Raw genomic sequence first — 17,258 nt, forward strand, 5'->3', positions numbered from 1 at the left:
CCGTATTTCAGTTGGGGGATATTCGTACCGTGGTTAATGTAACCGAAGTTGGTGTCGTTACAGGGGTAAATTGAGTTGGTACTTCGGATGAGTTGGGTTGCTCCAGGCGGTGGCTGTGGAGCATTTGAATATACCTGTAGGTAATTAACTCTTAGTTATTCTCAAAAATCACTTTCGAAAGACTCGAGACGTGGCCCTTCGGTCTTACTTCCGACTTCTAGGTACCTTGGTTATTTTCAGTCCTGTTTCAATCTACACTAGGTGCTTTACAGTAGAGATTCACTCTTTCGCTTTAGTGGGGCAAGTCAAAAAAGAAGTACACATGTACCTTCTCCAAATCCTCGAGCTTGGGGTCGGGTGCTTTACAGGGGCAACCAAGACCATCAACTCCCGTCGCTTCCAGCCCTACATACACTGCCCGCCGCTACGCCGCTACGCCGTCACCGTCCTCTTCCCCACCATCCCCGATCCGTCACCGTCAACTGTCAGCCGTCAACCGTTCAACTCCAAGCGCCGCCCACAAATGCCTTGATGTTCTAGTAGGATACCCGATTGTCGAGACATGGAATCATCCCCTTTGACAAAGGTAAGCACTACAACCAGCGGCTGAGCTCTAGCTAACTAACTGTTCAGGCGCATGATCACGCACGGGCGGCGGCAATTGCGACGCAGACTTCGGACACGACAGTCGCTATCGATGAGCACGCTCAAGCGGCCGCCGAGTTTGCGAATGCTTCCAAAACTACGAACAGCTATGAGGCTTTACGGACCCTGAGGTTACTCGAACAGCAGCACAAACAGCTGTCGGAATTGCTTAAGTTGCCCCGGGGCCCACCAAGCCAGGCTGGCCCCGATAACATCCCCGAGGAGGACGAGAAGGAGGAACAGGAAGAGGGCGATCACAAGGCGGTGACTCCACGGGAGGATCTACTTCCCACCAAGAAGAAACCTTCTGCGAAGCCTCCCCCTACCTTGTCCCACTCACGATACCCTGGCCGCAACCTCTCATCTTCGATCGCGAGCAACTTGGCGTCGGCACGAGGCATCCGGGCGAGTTATAGCACGCAACCGCTCACACCGAGTGTTTCGAACGACCAGGCGCCGGGGAGTCTAGAGGTTCGACCTCGTCGAGAGGGTTCTTCGAGGAGCAAACCCCCAAACCAGCTGGAACAAGCGCGGAATCCAAGCTGGGTACCCCCGGTCACCAGGGAAGATACCGCCAACGAACCCCCGAAAGCCGAACCGAGCAGCCCGACTCCGAGCGAAGATGGTTTCTCTAAGTTCTACAGTACCTTTAACAGTTTGATCAACCGGCTCTCAGCCCCCTTGGCGTTTACCGGCCTACCCCTGGTTCCAGAGGAGTCAACGCCCGCACCTACCTCTCACCCTAGTGAGCCACCTCAAAGGAAGCCTCGACATAAAACCTCCACAGCCGCCGAGCCAGATCTCTCCAAGATCTACTCCCGCGCCACGCTCCGATCCCTCGAACGTGACGGCCATGGCGCAGCAGACTCCTTTTACGTGGTTCCCACCAGCGGGCACACGGCCTCCTACGCCAGCGTCCTAAACCACGAAAATAAAGAGAAACGCCGCCTAGCAGCGTCGATGCACCGCGGCGGGGACGAAAACGAGGACAACGAAGACGAGGACGACTTCGTCGATGCCCGCGAGTCACAAGCGCCCATGTCGCCAACCTTCCGGAAGCTGCTAGCCAGGGCCCGGTCGGACAAAGACCTGCGCAACATTGTCGAGGAGCTACACCTCGAGAACTCGACCCTCAAGGACGTGCTCGACAAGGTGAGCAAGCGGCTGCACAATTTCGAGCTCAACTCCCAGAGCTCACATCTTGCGCTGGCCCAAAGTCTGCGGCTGCAACGGCCCACCTCCCCCATCTCTTCTAGTGGTCAGGGACTGGCGGCGGGTCCGGCGGGGGCCGGGGCCAGGGAGGAGGCGCTGATTAAACGGAACCGGGAGCTTGAAGAGCAGATGAGCGAGATGGTACAACGGATGAACAGCCTGGAAAAGGATCATCTGAAGTTGCAGGTCACGCTGGAAAAGTATCGGGAACGGTGGGAGAAGCTGAAGGCTGGCGCCAAGGCGCGTAGGTCAGCTCAGGATTTGGTTTATGAGGGCGAGCCGAGGGGGTGACACGGGAGTTGATGAGCGTTCCGTTTATTTTATGGACATGACTGTTCTACTAAGCGATGCATTTTCTTTGCATGCACCCCAACGAATACCGACAATGTGTAGTATGTCAAGACACTCGAGGGAACTCGTAGCTAATTCCCGTCTGATTGAGTGTCCTGTTATCCGAAGATTTCACCATCCCTTGCCTATCATATGTTCTGTAGACGGTATCATGGATCGAACTCATGTGCTTAGAGAGAAGTAGATGATAGAAATGTAACAGCCAAAGTCATAAACAAAACAACTTGAATCGAGGTGAGGAACGGCCGGGATGAATGCCCATTTCTCTGAGCTACTGCGGCTTGACCCGCCACCAACTTGCGCCCCATGGTTTGTTGTGGACTTGGCTACTTGAAGGTTGGCCGGAGACGTCCATCATAGTCCAGTCCGACGTTGGGGAGCACCACATAACCTTGCGGTTTTCGTCACAGGTCAAGGACCCTCGGTTGCGTTCACGCTTGGGGGGGACCCTAACTATTGTGATATCTGCCTCCGGAACGACCTCCGCCAACGGCTAGGCACAATGCACTTCCTCATCTGTCGAAACGAATGGGCGGTGCTTAGGTTGGAGAACAATCCAATAAATGGGACCGTAGTCGACGAGGCCCTATTGAAGAAGAGAGATGGCTCAGGATCGAGACCACAAGGACGCTAGAGAGCGGATCTAAAGTCAAGATCCTCGCGCACGAACGGGGCCGAGATATAATGACGCCTGTCTCCTCCGCCCTTGTTCGGCCGTCTAGCCCTGAATTGCTTGCCCGAGTAACATCTCCCGTGGCTGTCCATGTCCTCTAGCCCTGTATTTATAAAAGAACGGTTGCATCTTCTATGGTGTTGGCAAAGGTAGTTATGTGAACTGATGGGGAGATGATCGTAGTAGGCCTTTTCTATGAATGATCCGCTGCTTGATTGACAGACATGGAAGCCGCGAATTAGCCATGTTGTATTATCAAATCTCGAATTCTCCTTCATCTTGTGACCCTTTCCTAACACCAACCCCTCGATACTCGACCTTCGGATGGTGGAAATACATGTCTTATTAATTCGATTTGATTTGCTCTTCGGGGTTGAACCAGACGTTAGTACCTAACTCAGACATCAGGGAAGGCCAAAGGGAACCATCAGATACCCACTACTCACCAGGGACAATGTCTGCGTCTAGCTGGCGTTCTCGCTTTACAAGGTTTGACGGAGATATTCACACGAGGTTTGCTGCCATGCTTAGTAAAGGTTAACCCGTATCACTTGTTGGGAGACAGGGTTGTGGAAGGGAATACATAACTTTCGTTGACTTTCTTTGACGCTGCAGGTACCTATGTGGGACATACACTTGTCCACTAGTGCCTCAACAACGAGGGCACGACGGTTGTAGTAAACAAAGCCCCCTTTTTTATCACCCTCAACAACAGCAGTTTTCGAGGACCCAAAAGAGTTCAAATCTGTGATATCCTTTGAACGCCAAAGGCGGTAGAAATGGATCCTCTAGAGAGACAAATAATCACAATGAAAGTACTTGTGCCACCCGGAAAAACTATTAGTGCCAGGGCATCAACCCCCATTGCTATGCTACTGTGTTGGCTCGTGCCCAGCTACCTCAGTCAAGTTGTGAGGCAGATTCACTCCTTCCAGGACTCACCAGACGCGTCACTGTTCAGACGATTACAACCACGCGTGTGCTACGCGTCATGCCTCCTATGAATATCAGTGGCTTTGATATTCCAACTCTTTGCACTTCCCTAAATCCAAACCTCATTCAACCGTTTTACTCCCTCCTTCCCCCCTTGTATCACCTCCCTGACTCATCTCCTCGAACCCCATATTGACCTCTTGACTCCCTGCTGACCCAGTTTGTCCCTGGCTAAATAGTGGATTGTCTGCTTGTAGGGCAGCCCGGCCCTCCAAGTCCCTTGATTGACTCGCTTCTGGTGAAGCCAGGTTGTTTTTCAAACACTAACCGCACTGTCTGTGAGAGCACGGCCCTATCTTGTTCCACCTCCTTCTATTGTTCTCACACAACTTCTCGTCCGGTCTCACTGATGGCACTTTATCCTCTTTCCTTCCCTGTCTAGCTTAACACGAGGCAGGCAATTAAACAAGACCACCTCTCTCGTTCCTCGTGGCGAATCAGGAAGACCCTCTGTTGCTGTGACCTCCTGGTGATACTTGGAGACAAGGAGCTCTTTTCCTCCTTTTGAATTATTGTGCTGGAGTAGAAAGACGCGTCATTATAGCCATGAGAGAATCAAATGGTACAACGCGAGAACACATGCTTGTGGATTAGCTTAACGCGTTCCTTCCACCGTGACAAGACGCGACCAAAGGTTCTCCCCCCTTCTTTTTATTTTTTTGTGGCCAGCAAGAATTCCTCTCTACCCTCTTTTCAACACAACTATCAGCAGACGAAGCCTCCTCCCTCTCTTTTCTTTTTCCCTACCCAACCAGAAACCCTCCTCCCTCTTCTTCTTTTTCTCCTGACCAACAAGAAGCCCTCCCCTCCTCTCTTCTCTCCTCCGCGATAACTACCGGCGAAGACCGCCCTCCCTCTTTTCTTCTTCCGTGGCCGACGAGAGCCACGAAGATACCGCCCTTCGTTTCTTCCCGTGGTTGTGACCAGCACGCCTCTTCTTTTTGCGATAGCTCGCCGGCCGACTAAGTTCCTCCCTCCTCTCTTCATCTCCGTGGCCGACAAAGAGCCCACCCTTTCTCTTCTTCTTGTTTCAAAGGCCGACGCGCAAGACGCGATCCGCTGCCAACTAAGGCGGCCAGCAGACCAAGAAGCTCCCGCTCTCTCCCGCTTTCTCTTTCTTTTCTTTCTGCTCGCCGAGGTAGGCGCAATCATTCTCTTCTCTCTATCCATCGAGACAGACACAGTTCCTCTCTCTCCGCCACAAGCGCGGCGCTCGCACATACCACCACTGCCACTACCACAACCGACTAGATCACCAAGTCCCCTCCACCACAGGCACAGACACAGGCACAGGCATAGGTTCAAGCGCAGACACAGGCGCAGGGACAGGTACAAGCACAAGAACGACAAGCGCTGCCGGGGCCTTGGAACAAACCACCGCGCGCCAGGCTATCAGGACGCCCACAAACAAACAACCCCCTTCCTCTCCATTTAACCAGCTCCTCACGCCCCAGCGCCATCATTGGACTGCCGGCAAGATGCCGTCCAGAATGCGGCTCCGCGAGAGCTCGCTGCTGAAGGTGCCTGGGCGGTACCAAGAGGACCTTGGGCCTTCGAGAGCAGACCGCCCACTCTTTGCGCACCCCGATGTGCCGTTCAACCCCGCGCTGTCGCGGCACTGCGCCCACCCCAGCTTGCCGCTGGACTACGAGGGCGTGGGCCCTTCAGAAGCAGTGCGCGCCCGGTTGCTTGCAGCGGATGAAGCGGCAGCAGCAGCAGAGGAGCACGACGACGAAGAGGAAGAGGAGGCGGAGGAGGAGTCGGTCGTGGTGATGGCCGACGGAGAGGAGAGCTGGGGGGTCGGAAACAACGACCAGGACATCGAGACCAGCGGCTCGGACTCCGACAGCGAGGGCCAGGGCGCCCAGCCCGCACCACCCGCCCCGTCCGCCGCAACCCCCGGCCCCACCACCACACGCGCCGGCACCACCCCGCCCGCCCAGCTCGCCGTCGCACCCACCGACAGCATCACACCCGCCCCGCCTGCCGCACTCGCCGGCACCACCACACAACCCCCGCCCGCCGAGTCCGACGCACCCGTCGGCACCACCACCACCCCCTCGGCACCCTCCACACGCCCGGCCCACGTGGCCCAAATCCCCAGGCGCCAGCCGGGGCAGCAATCCTCCCCCGCCCGCTCGGACGAAGAGAGCGGCGACAGCACCGGTGGGAGAACGGTAAGACACAAACAAAAACAAAAAACATCTAGCGATTTTGAAACAACAAAACTAACTAACACTTGTTAGGGCGGCGGCCAGCCCAGCTGGGGCGACCTCTCCGATGGCATCAAGTTTGCCATCACTTGCGACATGGCTCGGACGCGCCCCCTATCCCGGGCCGTCCAGAGTCTCGACCTCAACCACGTCGAGATCAAGTCGCTCCTTGGGTTGATCACCGAGGAGCGCAAAAAGCAGAGGAAGTGGGCGAGGCTGCTCGCGCAGCACCCACACAGCGCCGAGGTCCCTTCGGCGGAGGAACTGGCCCCCCTCTGCCCGATCAACGAGGGCATCACGGCCGGGGAGGTGCGCCGCGGGCGGGCCTTCCTCAAGTTCCTGGGTTTGGGCGGGGTGGCGGCGCGGTTGGGGTTCTGGGAGGGGACGGGGGCGGACTTCCACGAAGTCCAGATCGACGGGGGGTGCCGGCACCTCGTCGATGACTTCAGCTTCTTGGCCGGCGGTGAGGGTGAGGACAGCAGCGCCAGGCGGCTGCTGGACCTGAAGGAGGGGGAGCTCCTGCTTCGGCTGGACCCCCCGGCCGACACCATCAACCCTCTGCGGTTGAGGCCTGGCGCCCCGCTCGTTCGCGCCAAGAAGTTGGGGTTGGCTCGGGTGCCGCGGTCGGGCGGCTTGCACCCGATGAACTACACCGTCGGGGGCAAGAGCGGCCGCAGGTACTCGACCCTGGACAAGTCGGACTGGCCCGCCTGGGAGGCCCTGTACGATGCCGGCGTCATCCCGGGCACCTCCCTGGCGGTCTTCACCGCCCACTCCCTCGTCCCCAGCGAGGTCACGTTCTTGACGGAGGAGGAGTTGGAGGCCCTCAACGCCGCCCACCCCACCGGGGGTATGCTGGGATCCTCGCCGGTTGCCGACGTCAGCCTCGACTACGACGTAAGCCACCTGCTGCCCTTCGCCGGAGCGGACACCGACCCGGTCTGGTACAACGCCGGGCAAGTCGACCCTTAGGAGGGGTTGAACTCCCAGCACCAGCCTGGTCGGTGGGCCGACCCGCACACGAACGCGCCGCACAACGGGTACGTCAACCCGTTCGAGGACGACTCCCCCCTCGACATCTTTGGCGACAACACCTCTTCCGTGTCGGGCAGCGCCCCTGCCGTCCCTCCTTCCGCCCCTGGCGATGAACCAGCGTCTTCTCGGACGATAGCCGAGGATGATGACGATGACGACGACGAAGACGACGATGACGAGATGGGGAGTGGTGCGATCCCCCAGCCCGCGCGCATAACCTCTGCCCTCCGAGTCCCCGGCCCCGGAATCCTCGCGCGCCCCCGTCCCCGCCTCGGACCAAATGTGGTCTACGGAGCCATGCCAGCCTCTCTGGAGCGAACCAATCTCCCCGAGGCGGACCCCATTGCTGCCGCGATCCCTCGCCTCTCCATGGAACGGGTGAGGTCCACCGAGGACGATCCCATCGCTGACTCCCTTTCTCGCTTCCGCCGCATGCAACATCCTGTTTTGGGCCAACAAGCCCCAGAGGTGGCAGCACGCATCGACCAACTCACAGCGGCGGCTCCTAGGCAGGTCCATTTCGAGGATGAGCTCCTCCCGCCCCGGTCTCCGCCGCGCCCGCGCGTTCCGGCGCTCGTAGTCGAGGCCCCCACAGACGAGGAGGAGGAATTCGAGAGTGAAGAGGAAGACTTTAGCCTGTCGGGCCGTAGAGGTGGACCTCGTCCTCGCACTGACGATCCCGATGATGGCGACTATCGACCAGCGGCAAGGAGGCCGAGACCGAGAGCGCCCAGAGCACGGGCATCCGAGACAAGGAAGCGTACTCGCGCCGAATCCCCGCCCAAGTCCCCCGCCAACAAGTCATCCAAGCGTCCGCGTTCAGGCAGGGGCCCGGGAAGACCGAGGAAATATCCTCTCCCCACTCCCCCTGACCCAAATCTGCTGATGCCTCCGCCTACGACCACGAGGGGTCGGCGCCAGTCATCCAATACATCCCGACGACGCTCACCGGCCACGCCCCGGGCACCCCGCCGACCCTCAGCGCAACCGGCGATCCCTCAACCCCCTACCACCCAGGGTACTGAGAACCCATCCAATGCGCCGACGGCTAGCAACAACACCGGGCCCCAAGAGGAGCCGGTCATCTTCGTCCGTCAGGCCCCTACTACTGAAGGCCCTCAAAACCCATCCAACACGCCGGCCGCCAACGACGACGCCGGCCCGGAGAACCCCCCCTTGAACCGCCCGTCCGCAGAGCCCACTCCTGCCAACCCTGTTCCGCGGCCCCCGAAGCGTTCTTATACACGCAGAAAGCCGGCTAACGAGGACGGGGAAGAAGGTCAGCGGGCTCCGAAGCGTTCCTATACGCGCAGAAAGCCGGCCAACGAGGATGGAGAGGAGGGTGAGTCGGCTCCGAAGCGTTCTTATACGCGCAGAAAGCCGGCCAACGAGGATGGAGAGGAGGGGGAGCCGGCTCCGGAGCGTTCCTACACGCGCAGAAAACCGGCCAACGAAGACGGAGAAGAAGGCGAGGATGCGGCGAAGAAGCGGGCTCCACGCAAGAAACGCGAGCCCAAGCTCGACGAGAACGGGGAGCCCATCCAGCGCAAAAAGAGTCGACCCAAGCGCGGCGGCCCAAACTTCTCATGCGACGGCACAAAGCGGATGCGGTCGACCGAGGGCGAGGAGATGACCCGTGCCGAGTTTGAAGAGAGATTCACCCGTGCTGAGCTCACATACCGTCCTGGCGGCAATTTTGGAGGTGGCACTTTCCAGGTCAACGCCACGGGCGTCATTTGGTCGTTCGCGCCGCCGCCTGATTACACACCATCCGAGCGGACAGTCCGTCGGGCGAGGAAGCTCGACACAGCCAGGGACACGGACGATACCAACACCTCGAACAGCCAGCCAGAGACGGACGGCGAGACAGGAGCAGCAGTCGTCCCACAACCAACCCCTACACCAGCCTCCTCAGCTGGGCTAGCCACCCACCCATCCCTCTACACCGGGTCATCCAACCCGCAGGCCCTCACCAGCATCACCGTGCACCGTCCCGCCGCAACCATCCCCCGGACCCCGAGCCCCACAACCGGCACCGCACCCCCGGGCAGCAGCAGCAGCAACAGCAGCACCACCACCGCCCAACCACCCGGCGCTCCCCGCAAACGCGGACCCAAGCCCCGGCTCTCAGCCGCCGCGCCCCATACCCCCCCACCCATGCGCGTCCCACCGCGCCCGACCCCCCTCCTCCCATCCACCTCGATTGCCGCCCCTGCTGCTGCTCCCGCCCCAACCATGCCAGCGCCCGCAGCATTCCCAACCATGCCCTCCTCCGCCCCACGGACCATCCCCCCGCCGGTGCCCGCACGCGGAGCAGGCCTCCGCGATCCGCGCGTGGCGGCGCGCGTGGCCGAGCTGAATGCGCAGTGCGACCGGTACCATGTGGCGACGAGGGACCGGTTTGAGAGCGATGAGGCGTTTTTGGCGCATGCGGAGACGATGCTGGAGTTGTTGTATCCGAATTTGGGGGGTGGTGGTGGTGGTGGGGGTGGGGGGGCTCCGCGGCCCCCTCCCCCTCCGGCTGGATCGGGGGGGCGGTTTGGGGGGTTTGAGGGTTTTAAGTGAGGGGGTTGATGATGATGATGATGATGATGATGTTGGGGGAGGTTTTATTTTTTTTTCCGCTGCTTTCATTTCGGTTTCTTTTTTTTTTTCTTCTCTTTTTCCCCTTGTGGTTGGGGAATATCTCGTTGCTTTTCTTTTCTTTTATTCTCTTGGGGTTGGTTTGCCCTTTTCACGTTCATTTCACTTCTCGATTGAGGCATGGTTAGCCCGAGAAGAGATGGACAGGCGCCATCTGAACTAGAGAGCTACAAGGTTCGGATGGTTGAACTGGGCTGGATAGAAGCTACAAGCGGTTAGCAGTTGGAGCAGGCTTCCGAGATACCCATGCTGATTTTTGGCGGCTGGGTTGGAATTTGTTGGGTGTATTGTATTTTGTAATTTTTTATGTAAAAAATGCAACTGCATTGTTAAAATTTAAAGTTCATGGGTGATTTCGGAGTGCGAGTTACAAGGTGAGGTTGGTTTATAAGTTGACGTCGCCCAGAAAGGGGCGGAGTTGACAGACAGGGGTGCATGGCTACGAGTGGGCTGCGTAACTCAATGCTACCCTGCGCAACAACCTTAACACGACCCTCCGCAACACCGGACGAGAGCACCTCGACCTTGACCAGATAACCTCGCCGGTTCCTACGCTTTCCCTCAATTACCCCGCCACGCTGGTAAATTAGCTGAAAATCTACCTCGCCATACCCACCTAACCCGACCGCCCACCCCCCTAGAACTCGCCGAACACCTTACCTTACCAGCCGACGACATGGCGCCGCGCATCGAGGCCCAGGAAATCGAGACATACTGGAACATCTTCTCGACCAGGACAAATGGCGGCAAGTTTTTAAATGGCGAACAGGCGGCGCCGGTGCTCAAGAACAGCGGGCTGCGGGACGATCAGCTGGAGCGTGTGTGGGACCTGGCCGACGTCGACAATGACGGCAACCTCGACTTCGAAGAGTTCTGCGTCGCCATGCGCGTCATTTTCGACCTGCTAAATGGAGAATACGCCGACGTACCAACGACCCTACCAGACTGGCTGGTCCCCGAGTCCAAGGCGCATCTCGTGCAGGCGAACCGGGCGCTCACGGGCAAGGCGGTGCAGTTCGAGCAGGTCGAGGACGAGGACGACTCGCCCGGCCTCAAAGACGGGTTCGACTGGTACATGAGCCCAGCCGACAAGGCCAAGTACGAGCAGATTTACCAAGAAAACCGAGACATGCGCGGTGAGGTAGCATGTGAGTTCCCGAAGCACCTCCCCCCATTCACCCATCACAGCTAACCAACCCCCTCTCCCCACGCAGTCTCCGCCCTCCAAGACCTCTACGAATCCCTCGACGTACCCGACACCGACATCCGCTCCGCCTGGAACCTGATCAACCCCTCCGCCGGCTCCTCCATCAACAAAGACGCCTGCCTGGCCTTCCTGCACATCCTCAACAACCGGCACGAAGGCTTCCGCATCCCGCGCACCGTGCCCGCCTCCCTCCGCGCCAGCTTCGAGCGCAACCAGATCGACTACCAGATCGACAGCGCGCGCAACAACAACGCGCCGGCACAGTCCCGGTGGGTCACGCGGGCGGACGACGAGACGAGCACGGGCCGCAAGGCCAAGTTCGGCGACCAGTACCTGACGCGGCTGGGGCGCAGCGGGTTCAAGAGCGCGGGGACCGACTTCAGCAGCGGCGCCAAGACGGACGCCGAGTGGGAGGAGGTGCGCCTCAAGAAGCAGCTGGCCGAGCTCGACGAGAAGATGGCCAAGGTCGAGGCCGGCGTGGAGCGCCGCAAGGGCGGCCAGCGCGACTCCAAGCCTGCGCTGGTCAAGCGGGAGTTGGATCAGTTGTTGGATTATAAGCGGAAGCAGCTGCGCGAGTTGGAGGAGGGGGGTGGTGCGGCCAAGGCTGGGGGGAACCTTAAGAGTGTGGGTGAGGATCTGCAGACGGTGAGGGAGCAGGTGGAGGGGCTGGAGGGGCATCTGCGGTCACGGCAGGAGGTGTTGGAGCAGTTGAGGAGGGAGATTGAGGATGAGAGGGCGGGGAGGTAATGAATGGGGTGGGTAGGACCGGGCAGAATCCATGACACGACGTTTGGCTGATAGAAACCTCACACACAAACACACACACAAATACTAAACTAACACACTAAATTAAGGGGCGTTTATTCCGCCCATAAACTGTTCTGTCTAGCACTCCGCAAAACTCCAGCATTCAAACTCGGGTATCTAATCCCCCCTCCCAACTCAAGCAACACTCCCATCAATATAGGTCTTGACCATCGGCAGCGCCAGCGTGCGCCCCTTGGCCGCCCAGACCGCGAAGCTCGGCATCTTGATGGAATTATTGATCCGGCCGACGCCCCTGTCACGACCAACCGCACAGGCAAAGACATCCACGGGGGGACCCTTCGCAACCACGGGCTTCAGCCCGGCCAGCGCGGCCTCCACATTCTTAGCCACGCTGACGGCCTGCTTCTGCGTGTAGAAGAAGCCCGCGCGCGGCTTGCTCACGATGTCGCCGCACGCCCACACCTCCTGCGTGCCCGGCACCCGCAGGAACTCGTCGACCTGCACGGGGCGGACGACCTCGCCGTCGACGAGGTACTGCGCGGGGATGTACTCGGTGTTGGGGATCAGGCCCGTCGTGGGCAGGTACAGGTCCGTGGTCAGCGTCTCGCCGCTGGCCAGGACCACCTCGGTCTTGTTCGCCTGGCCCTCACCCGCCGCCGCCGCCGCCGCCGCCGCCGCAGGACGTGCCTCGTTCACGTGCGCGCCGTACTTGATGGTGACGTTGAGCTTCTTCAGCTCGTTGGCGGCCGCGTCGGCGAGGGCGCTGCCGCCGGCGACCTTGTCGCCCGAGCAGAGCAGGACGATCTGCTTGGTCTTGCCGTACTCGTAGCCCAGCTCGCCGGCCACCTCGATGCCCGTGCTGCCGGCGCCGCCGACGATGATGTGCTGGGCGCTGGCCACCCGCGCCGCCGTGTCGTGCACGCTGACGAGCGTCTGCTCGTAGGTGCCGGGGGCTTTCCAGGGCGTGTCGGGCGAGGGGGACCGCGCGCCGGTGGCGAGCACGAGCTGGTGGTAGGGCAGCGTGCGGGTGGCGCCGTCGGGGAGTGTGATCTCGACCGTCTTCGCATCGAAGTCCGCTGCGGATGCGCTGCCGATCACAAGTTCCCAGGACTCGGTGGGGTACCGAGAGAGTGCGGCTTGGAGTGGCTGGAAAAGCTGCTCGTCCTTGATCTGACCGGGGATAATGGCACGGACGGAGGCCAGGTTCCAGTAGAAGTGCGAGTTCTGTGGCGGTTAGCCGTGGTCACCGCCATGGGTATCACGTGATTACTTGGAAAGCTCGCCAGTCCATCGTTGGCGGCAGCACTGCATACCTTGGAGACGAGGATGACCTTGGTATCCTTGATGTTCTTCTTGAGAAGCGTGTGGGCAACGTGGAGGCCGCCAATGGATCCTCCGAGGATCACGACGGTTTTCGTCATTTTTGCTATGTTTTGATGGTGGCGGGCTAGAAAAGATTGTAGACTGTTGGGGAGATGTGGTGGTAGAGTTGTGCGGGTAGTTGGGGAATGGAAATCCAAAGCTGGAAGTTCAACATGTGTTTATTTTTTGTCGAGGCGCGCCTTCTTGTATCTGGGTACGACTTGAGTGTTGCGCTTCCCAATTCGATCACAGCCAAAGAGGGAAGGGAGGATTCCGAACACCAATCTAAACCCCCCGACTTGGGTAGCATATTTTCTTTTTCGGACCAGAGCCCAGCTGACACAATATCCTGGTGCTACGCGCATGTACATTTGTAATGACGAGATGCCAGCATGCGTTTGACATCAACCGCCAAGCCGTCGTGAGACGACGCTGCTGCAACACAAAGCATCCCTGCGGTTGATCAAGCCCCCCTGTCGTCGGCCTTCCCCAACATGTTCGGAATATGGGACCAAGCAGCGTGGCTTGGAGTCCTAGGCTTGCTTGGAAATACAGGTTGACGGTTAGGTTCGTGTTATACCACATCCGCATTCGCAGAGAGCGATAGGGGTCCTTGAGGTTTGCGTGGCCCACGATGTTTAGAAAACGTAACCGCAATGCCGGCTGTTGAATCGCAAGCTGAGACCAAACAGAAGTCGAGTTGCGGCTCCAGGCAATCGGGCGGATGGCTCCCGCGCAAGGGATGCTAACTCGATCCGGACTAGCTGATATCCCCGAGAACAAGCAGCCGATGTTCGGGACCGACGAGTGTGCTGTTGACAAGGGGAGTTGATGATAATGACAAGGGCTTACGAATAGTTCCTACTAATCTATGTTTTGTATGGCAGCCAGGGCGACATGGCATTAATACTAAAGAAGCCACAGTGTGAAGATATTTCAAGACCTCGGGCGCCCGTTGCCAAAGTCTTTCTATATCTATAAACCATCTGGCCGCAATAAAGCTGCACTCCAAAAGCAATCCAGGGAGTTAAGTGGCCGGCAAGCAAAGACTCAATTAAGTAGGGGGAAATTATATCGGCAAATGGGACGAGAAATCCCGTAAAAGCAATCGAGAAAACAGAGGAGTACGAGAAATCGAGCAGAAAGGCGAGAACAAGATGTCGAGGAAAAAACAACCGAACCGCGTCGATTCTTGTTTCGTCCCTGCTGTCAACCACGGGCAGGGTGACGACCTTCCAACTTGGACGAGCAATCATGTGCAGCCAGCAGCAATCACACCGGCCTTGGCAGTGGAGCAACCACGCTCCAAACTCGGTCACAAGCTGCCCCTCCCTTGCCAGCTCAGAACCCCGCGCTTAATCCCCCCTGACCCCGCCAACCCCCAACAAACCCTTGTGGTCTCCTCAACAACATCAGCCATTGCAAACAAGACTTGTTTCCACCAAGATCCCGAACAAGAACGACCAAGCAGAACGCAGAATTCCATCAAGATGGCTACCCAAAGCGAAGCATTCAAGAAGGCTGCCGAGGAGAGCAAGCAGCTGACCTCAAAGCCGAGCAACGAGGACCTCCTCGACCTTTACGGTGCGTCCGGACCGTCGTATCGTTTTGCACCGACACTCGCTAACATGCCACGGTAGCCCTCTACAAGATCGGAACCGGCGAGGATGTCGAGAAGGCTCCCGCGCCGGGCATGTTCGACCTCAAGGCAAGCCCTCACCCGCCCCCTTTCCGTATCCGGAAAATACACCCGAAACAAACTAACACACACCACAGGGCAAGGCCAAGTTGAAGGCGTGGCAAAAGGCCGTTGACGACGGCATCACGGTCGAGCAGGCCCAGGAGAAATATGTCGCCAAGGTCGAGGAGATGAAGACCACGTACGGGTTCGACGCGAACAAGCAGCCTGAGGCTGTCGGCCAGTAATAGATGCGATACTTGGGCCGGGGGGAAGGAACTGCGCACATGAATAGACATCTTTTTGTGGCAATCATGGCAGCCAGACACTGGCATTGAGCTTTCTGCGTCCGTAGCAAGCGAGTACTGTGTTCCTCCGGGGAAATCACCCCCTTTCCCACCTTTTTCCACTCGCGCAGTGACCCCGGCCACACAACCACCTCCCTACCTAGACATCCAAAGAGGTGAAATTCACCTAATCCGGCTCCCAAGCCCGCCCCATCCAGTCCGGCTCCAAATGCTTCTCCGTCGCCACCCACGGCACCTCCCCCTCCCCATACGCCTGCAGAGGCAAGTTATACGGCATGCGCAGCGCCACCGCCGCAGCGGCGGCCGTCCCATCCCGCATTTCCCCCTCCCCCTCCGCCAACGAATCCGTCAGGAACGTCGGCACCATGGTCGCGCCCTCGCCGTACAGCTCCGGCCAGACCAGTACGCCAATCTCGTACGACGCGACGCGCACCTCGCTCCGAATATTGGGCGCATCGCCCCACGCCTGCTTGGACAGGTTCGCCGACGTGAGCAGCGCCCAGTCGACGGTGGGCGGAAATGGGCCGGAACCGCTGTAGCGGATGTAGGTTTTGATGTGTGGCGCGGCCCGTTTCCGGCCGGCTTCTTTGGGGATGTGGCCGTAGGGGAGGGGCGCGCCCTTGGCCGAGTCGTTGGCCCAGTGGTAGAACATGGGTCGGAGGTATGTGAGCTGGCTGGCCTGTTGTGGCGACTGGGTCTTGGTGTGGATGGAGCCGCCGGAGTTGTACCCGTCGAGGGATTTGCGGATTTCGTCCGGGGTCGGGAAGACGACTTTGAACGACGGTCGTTGGGCGAGAGGGGTGGTGCTTCGCCCACCTCTCAGGGAGCGGAATAAAGTGTTCTTGAGCCAGGTGTCCGTTCCTCCCAATGTCGCGATGGATGAAGTCTGAATGGCGATCTCGGGTTTTTTTGAGGAGATAGGGACGGCCTCGAGGGCTCGACTCATTGCTGCCGAGCCCCACCAAGTGGGTGTGTCTTCGTCGAATATGTGTCGACCTGGTACGCTGGCGATGAGGGAGCCTCGGATTTCTGAAAAGTCGTACAGGGATAATTGTTGAATTACTGGCTTGCAGGTGGTCCTACGGGTGTCGTAGGCTCGGAGGTAGTTGAGGAAGTCGATCTTAAACTTGGCTCCGCTACCGACCTTGGCTTCCTCCGAGCTAACATCTTGTTGTAAAGGCTTCATAAGGGGAAGCCTCGGAGAGAGCCAGACAGCTTGGCTCATGTTTGTCCAGTCACGGACGATCAAGTTTGCTGTATGAATAACGATCTGAATTGTCTCATCGTGCCGGATGAGAATCATCATCTTTGAATGATGGGTCCCAAATACCTCGGGGAGAAAGGCACTGTGAAGGGTGACATTTGGGAGGCGGGATGCCGCTCCCTGTGGGATGTTAGGACTCAAGGAAAAGAGAGATGGGCAAGGTAAAAGAGAAGGCAGCTCTATTCACTTGAACCTGCCGTAGAGAATGGAAGGCCTGCCTACCTGGAGCTTTAGTCGGTTTGGGTCTTCTCTCTTCCAAAACCCATGAACCACATGAACCTTGACGAGATGGCGAACATCTTCGTCAAAGGCAGACATGAGAAAATCTATGTCATGGAGATAGTTAAACTCCCAGCACTCTGCAATTAGTGGATCGCCCAATATGTCCTGGAGAGTGATTGTATCCTTGTTCATCTCTGGAGGCAGGTCCCGAATCTTTGTAAGTTGGAATGGAGATTTAAACACGCGATTTGGCACTGATGGTGATCCAACATGTTTATTTTGCTGCGGCGATGCCGCAAGTCGACGCCTTTTCAGCGGTGGGCTAACGGGGCATGTGAGAGACGCTGGCGTCTTCCCTGTCGTTTCGTCACAGTCGTCGAGAGGCGCCGGCGTTTTTCTTAGCCGATCCATGTTTCCTTGAAGAGCGAATGGCGGGCAGAAAACAAGTTGTTTTGGAAGTGATTTGGTTAAAGATTTCGATGATGTTTGAGCTTGAGGTGATGATGGAGTGTTGTGGTGACGGGGTGCTGGCTGCCTTCTATTGTCAAGCAGTTCCTTGGCATCGGCTGCCAGCTGGCCGCCATCTGGAGCCGTTGCAAGACAGGGAAAATGGATTGTTTGCGTTTTCTTGGTCGTGGGAAATCCTTCTGGTGCGGCGCTAGTGGCTGGGCAAATGCCTGGAAA

The 17,258-nt window shown here is 58.3% G+C and overlaps 6 protein-coding genes across 6 annotated transcripts; 4 read left to right on the forward strand and 2 right to left on the reverse strand.

Annotated features, from left to right (window-relative positions):
• The first annotated feature begins 145 nt into the window (after positions 1-145).
• F5144DRAFT_574902 (uncharacterized protein) lies at positions 146-2,415 on the forward strand. Its single transcript, XM_066789046.1, has 2 exons — positions 146-586; positions 634-2,415. The coding sequence occupies exons 1-2, from the start codon at positions 563-565 to the stop codon at positions 2,146-2,148; spliced, it is 1,539 nt and encodes a 512-aa protein (XP_066643818.1). The 5' UTR covers positions 146-562; the 3' UTR covers positions 2,149-2,415.
• A 2,937-nt stretch (positions 2,416-5,352) lies between these two features.
• On the forward strand, positions 5,353-9,527 carry F5144DRAFT_593390 (uncharacterized protein; the record flags this gene model as incomplete). The annotated part of the gene is made up of 4 exons (XM_066790458.1): positions 5,353-5,823; positions 6,121-6,984; positions 7,060-9,105; positions 9,174-9,527. 4 exons carry the CDS (start codon positions 5,353-5,355, stop codon positions 9,525-9,527), a joined length of 3,735 nt encoding a protein of 1,244 aa, XP_066643819.1.
• Positions 9,528-10,202: 675 nt separating this feature from the next.
• Positions 10,203-11,832, forward strand: F5144DRAFT_534428 (actin cytoskeleton-regulatory complex protein END3). The gene is made up of 2 exons (XM_066787015.1): positions 10,203-10,913; positions 10,980-11,832. Exons 1-2 carry the CDS (start codon positions 10,442-10,444, stop codon positions 11,717-11,719), a joined length of 1,212 nt encoding a protein of 403 aa, XP_066643820.1. The 5' UTR covers positions 10,203-10,441; the 3' UTR covers positions 11,720-11,832.
• On the reverse strand, positions 11,783-13,209 carry F5144DRAFT_259555 (uncharacterized protein). Its single transcript, XM_066783524.1, has 2 exons — positions 13,011-13,209; positions 11,783-12,964 (listed from the first exon to the last, which is right to left on the reverse strand). The coding sequence occupies exons 1-2, from the start codon at positions 13,029-13,031 to the stop codon at positions 11,915-11,917; spliced, it is 1,071 nt and encodes a 356-aa protein (XP_066643821.1). The 5' UTR covers positions 13,032-13,209; the 3' UTR covers positions 11,783-11,914.
• A 1,242-nt stretch (positions 13,210-14,451) lies between these two features.
• On the forward strand, positions 14,452-15,172 carry F5144DRAFT_574913 (acyl-CoA-binding protein). Its single transcript, XM_066789047.1, has 3 exons — positions 14,452-14,686; positions 14,743-14,810; positions 14,879-15,172. The coding sequence occupies exons 1-3, from the start codon at positions 14,593-14,595 to the stop codon at positions 15,026-15,028; spliced, it is 312 nt and encodes a 103-aa protein (XP_066643822.1). The 5' UTR covers positions 14,452-14,592; the 3' UTR covers positions 15,029-15,172.
• On the reverse strand, positions 15,173-17,147 carry F5144DRAFT_574915 (tyrosyl-DNA phosphodiesterase I). Its single transcript, XM_066789048.1, has 2 exons — positions 16,575-17,147; positions 15,173-16,472 (listed from the first exon to the last, which is right to left on the reverse strand). The coding sequence occupies exons 1-2, from the start codon at positions 16,983-16,985 to the stop codon at positions 15,255-15,257; spliced, it is 1,629 nt and encodes a 542-aa protein (XP_066643823.1). The 5' UTR covers positions 16,986-17,147; the 3' UTR covers positions 15,173-15,254.
• Positions 17,148-17,258: the final 111 nt, after the last annotated feature.

This window comes from Chaetomium tenue, assembly GCF_020726465.1.
Source record: "Chaetomium tenue strain MPI-SDFR-AT-0079 chromosome Unknown F5144scaffold_4, whole genome shotgun sequence".
NCBI lineage: Eukaryota > Fungi > Ascomycota > Sordariomycetes > Sordariales > Chaetomiaceae > Chaetomium > Chaetomium tenue.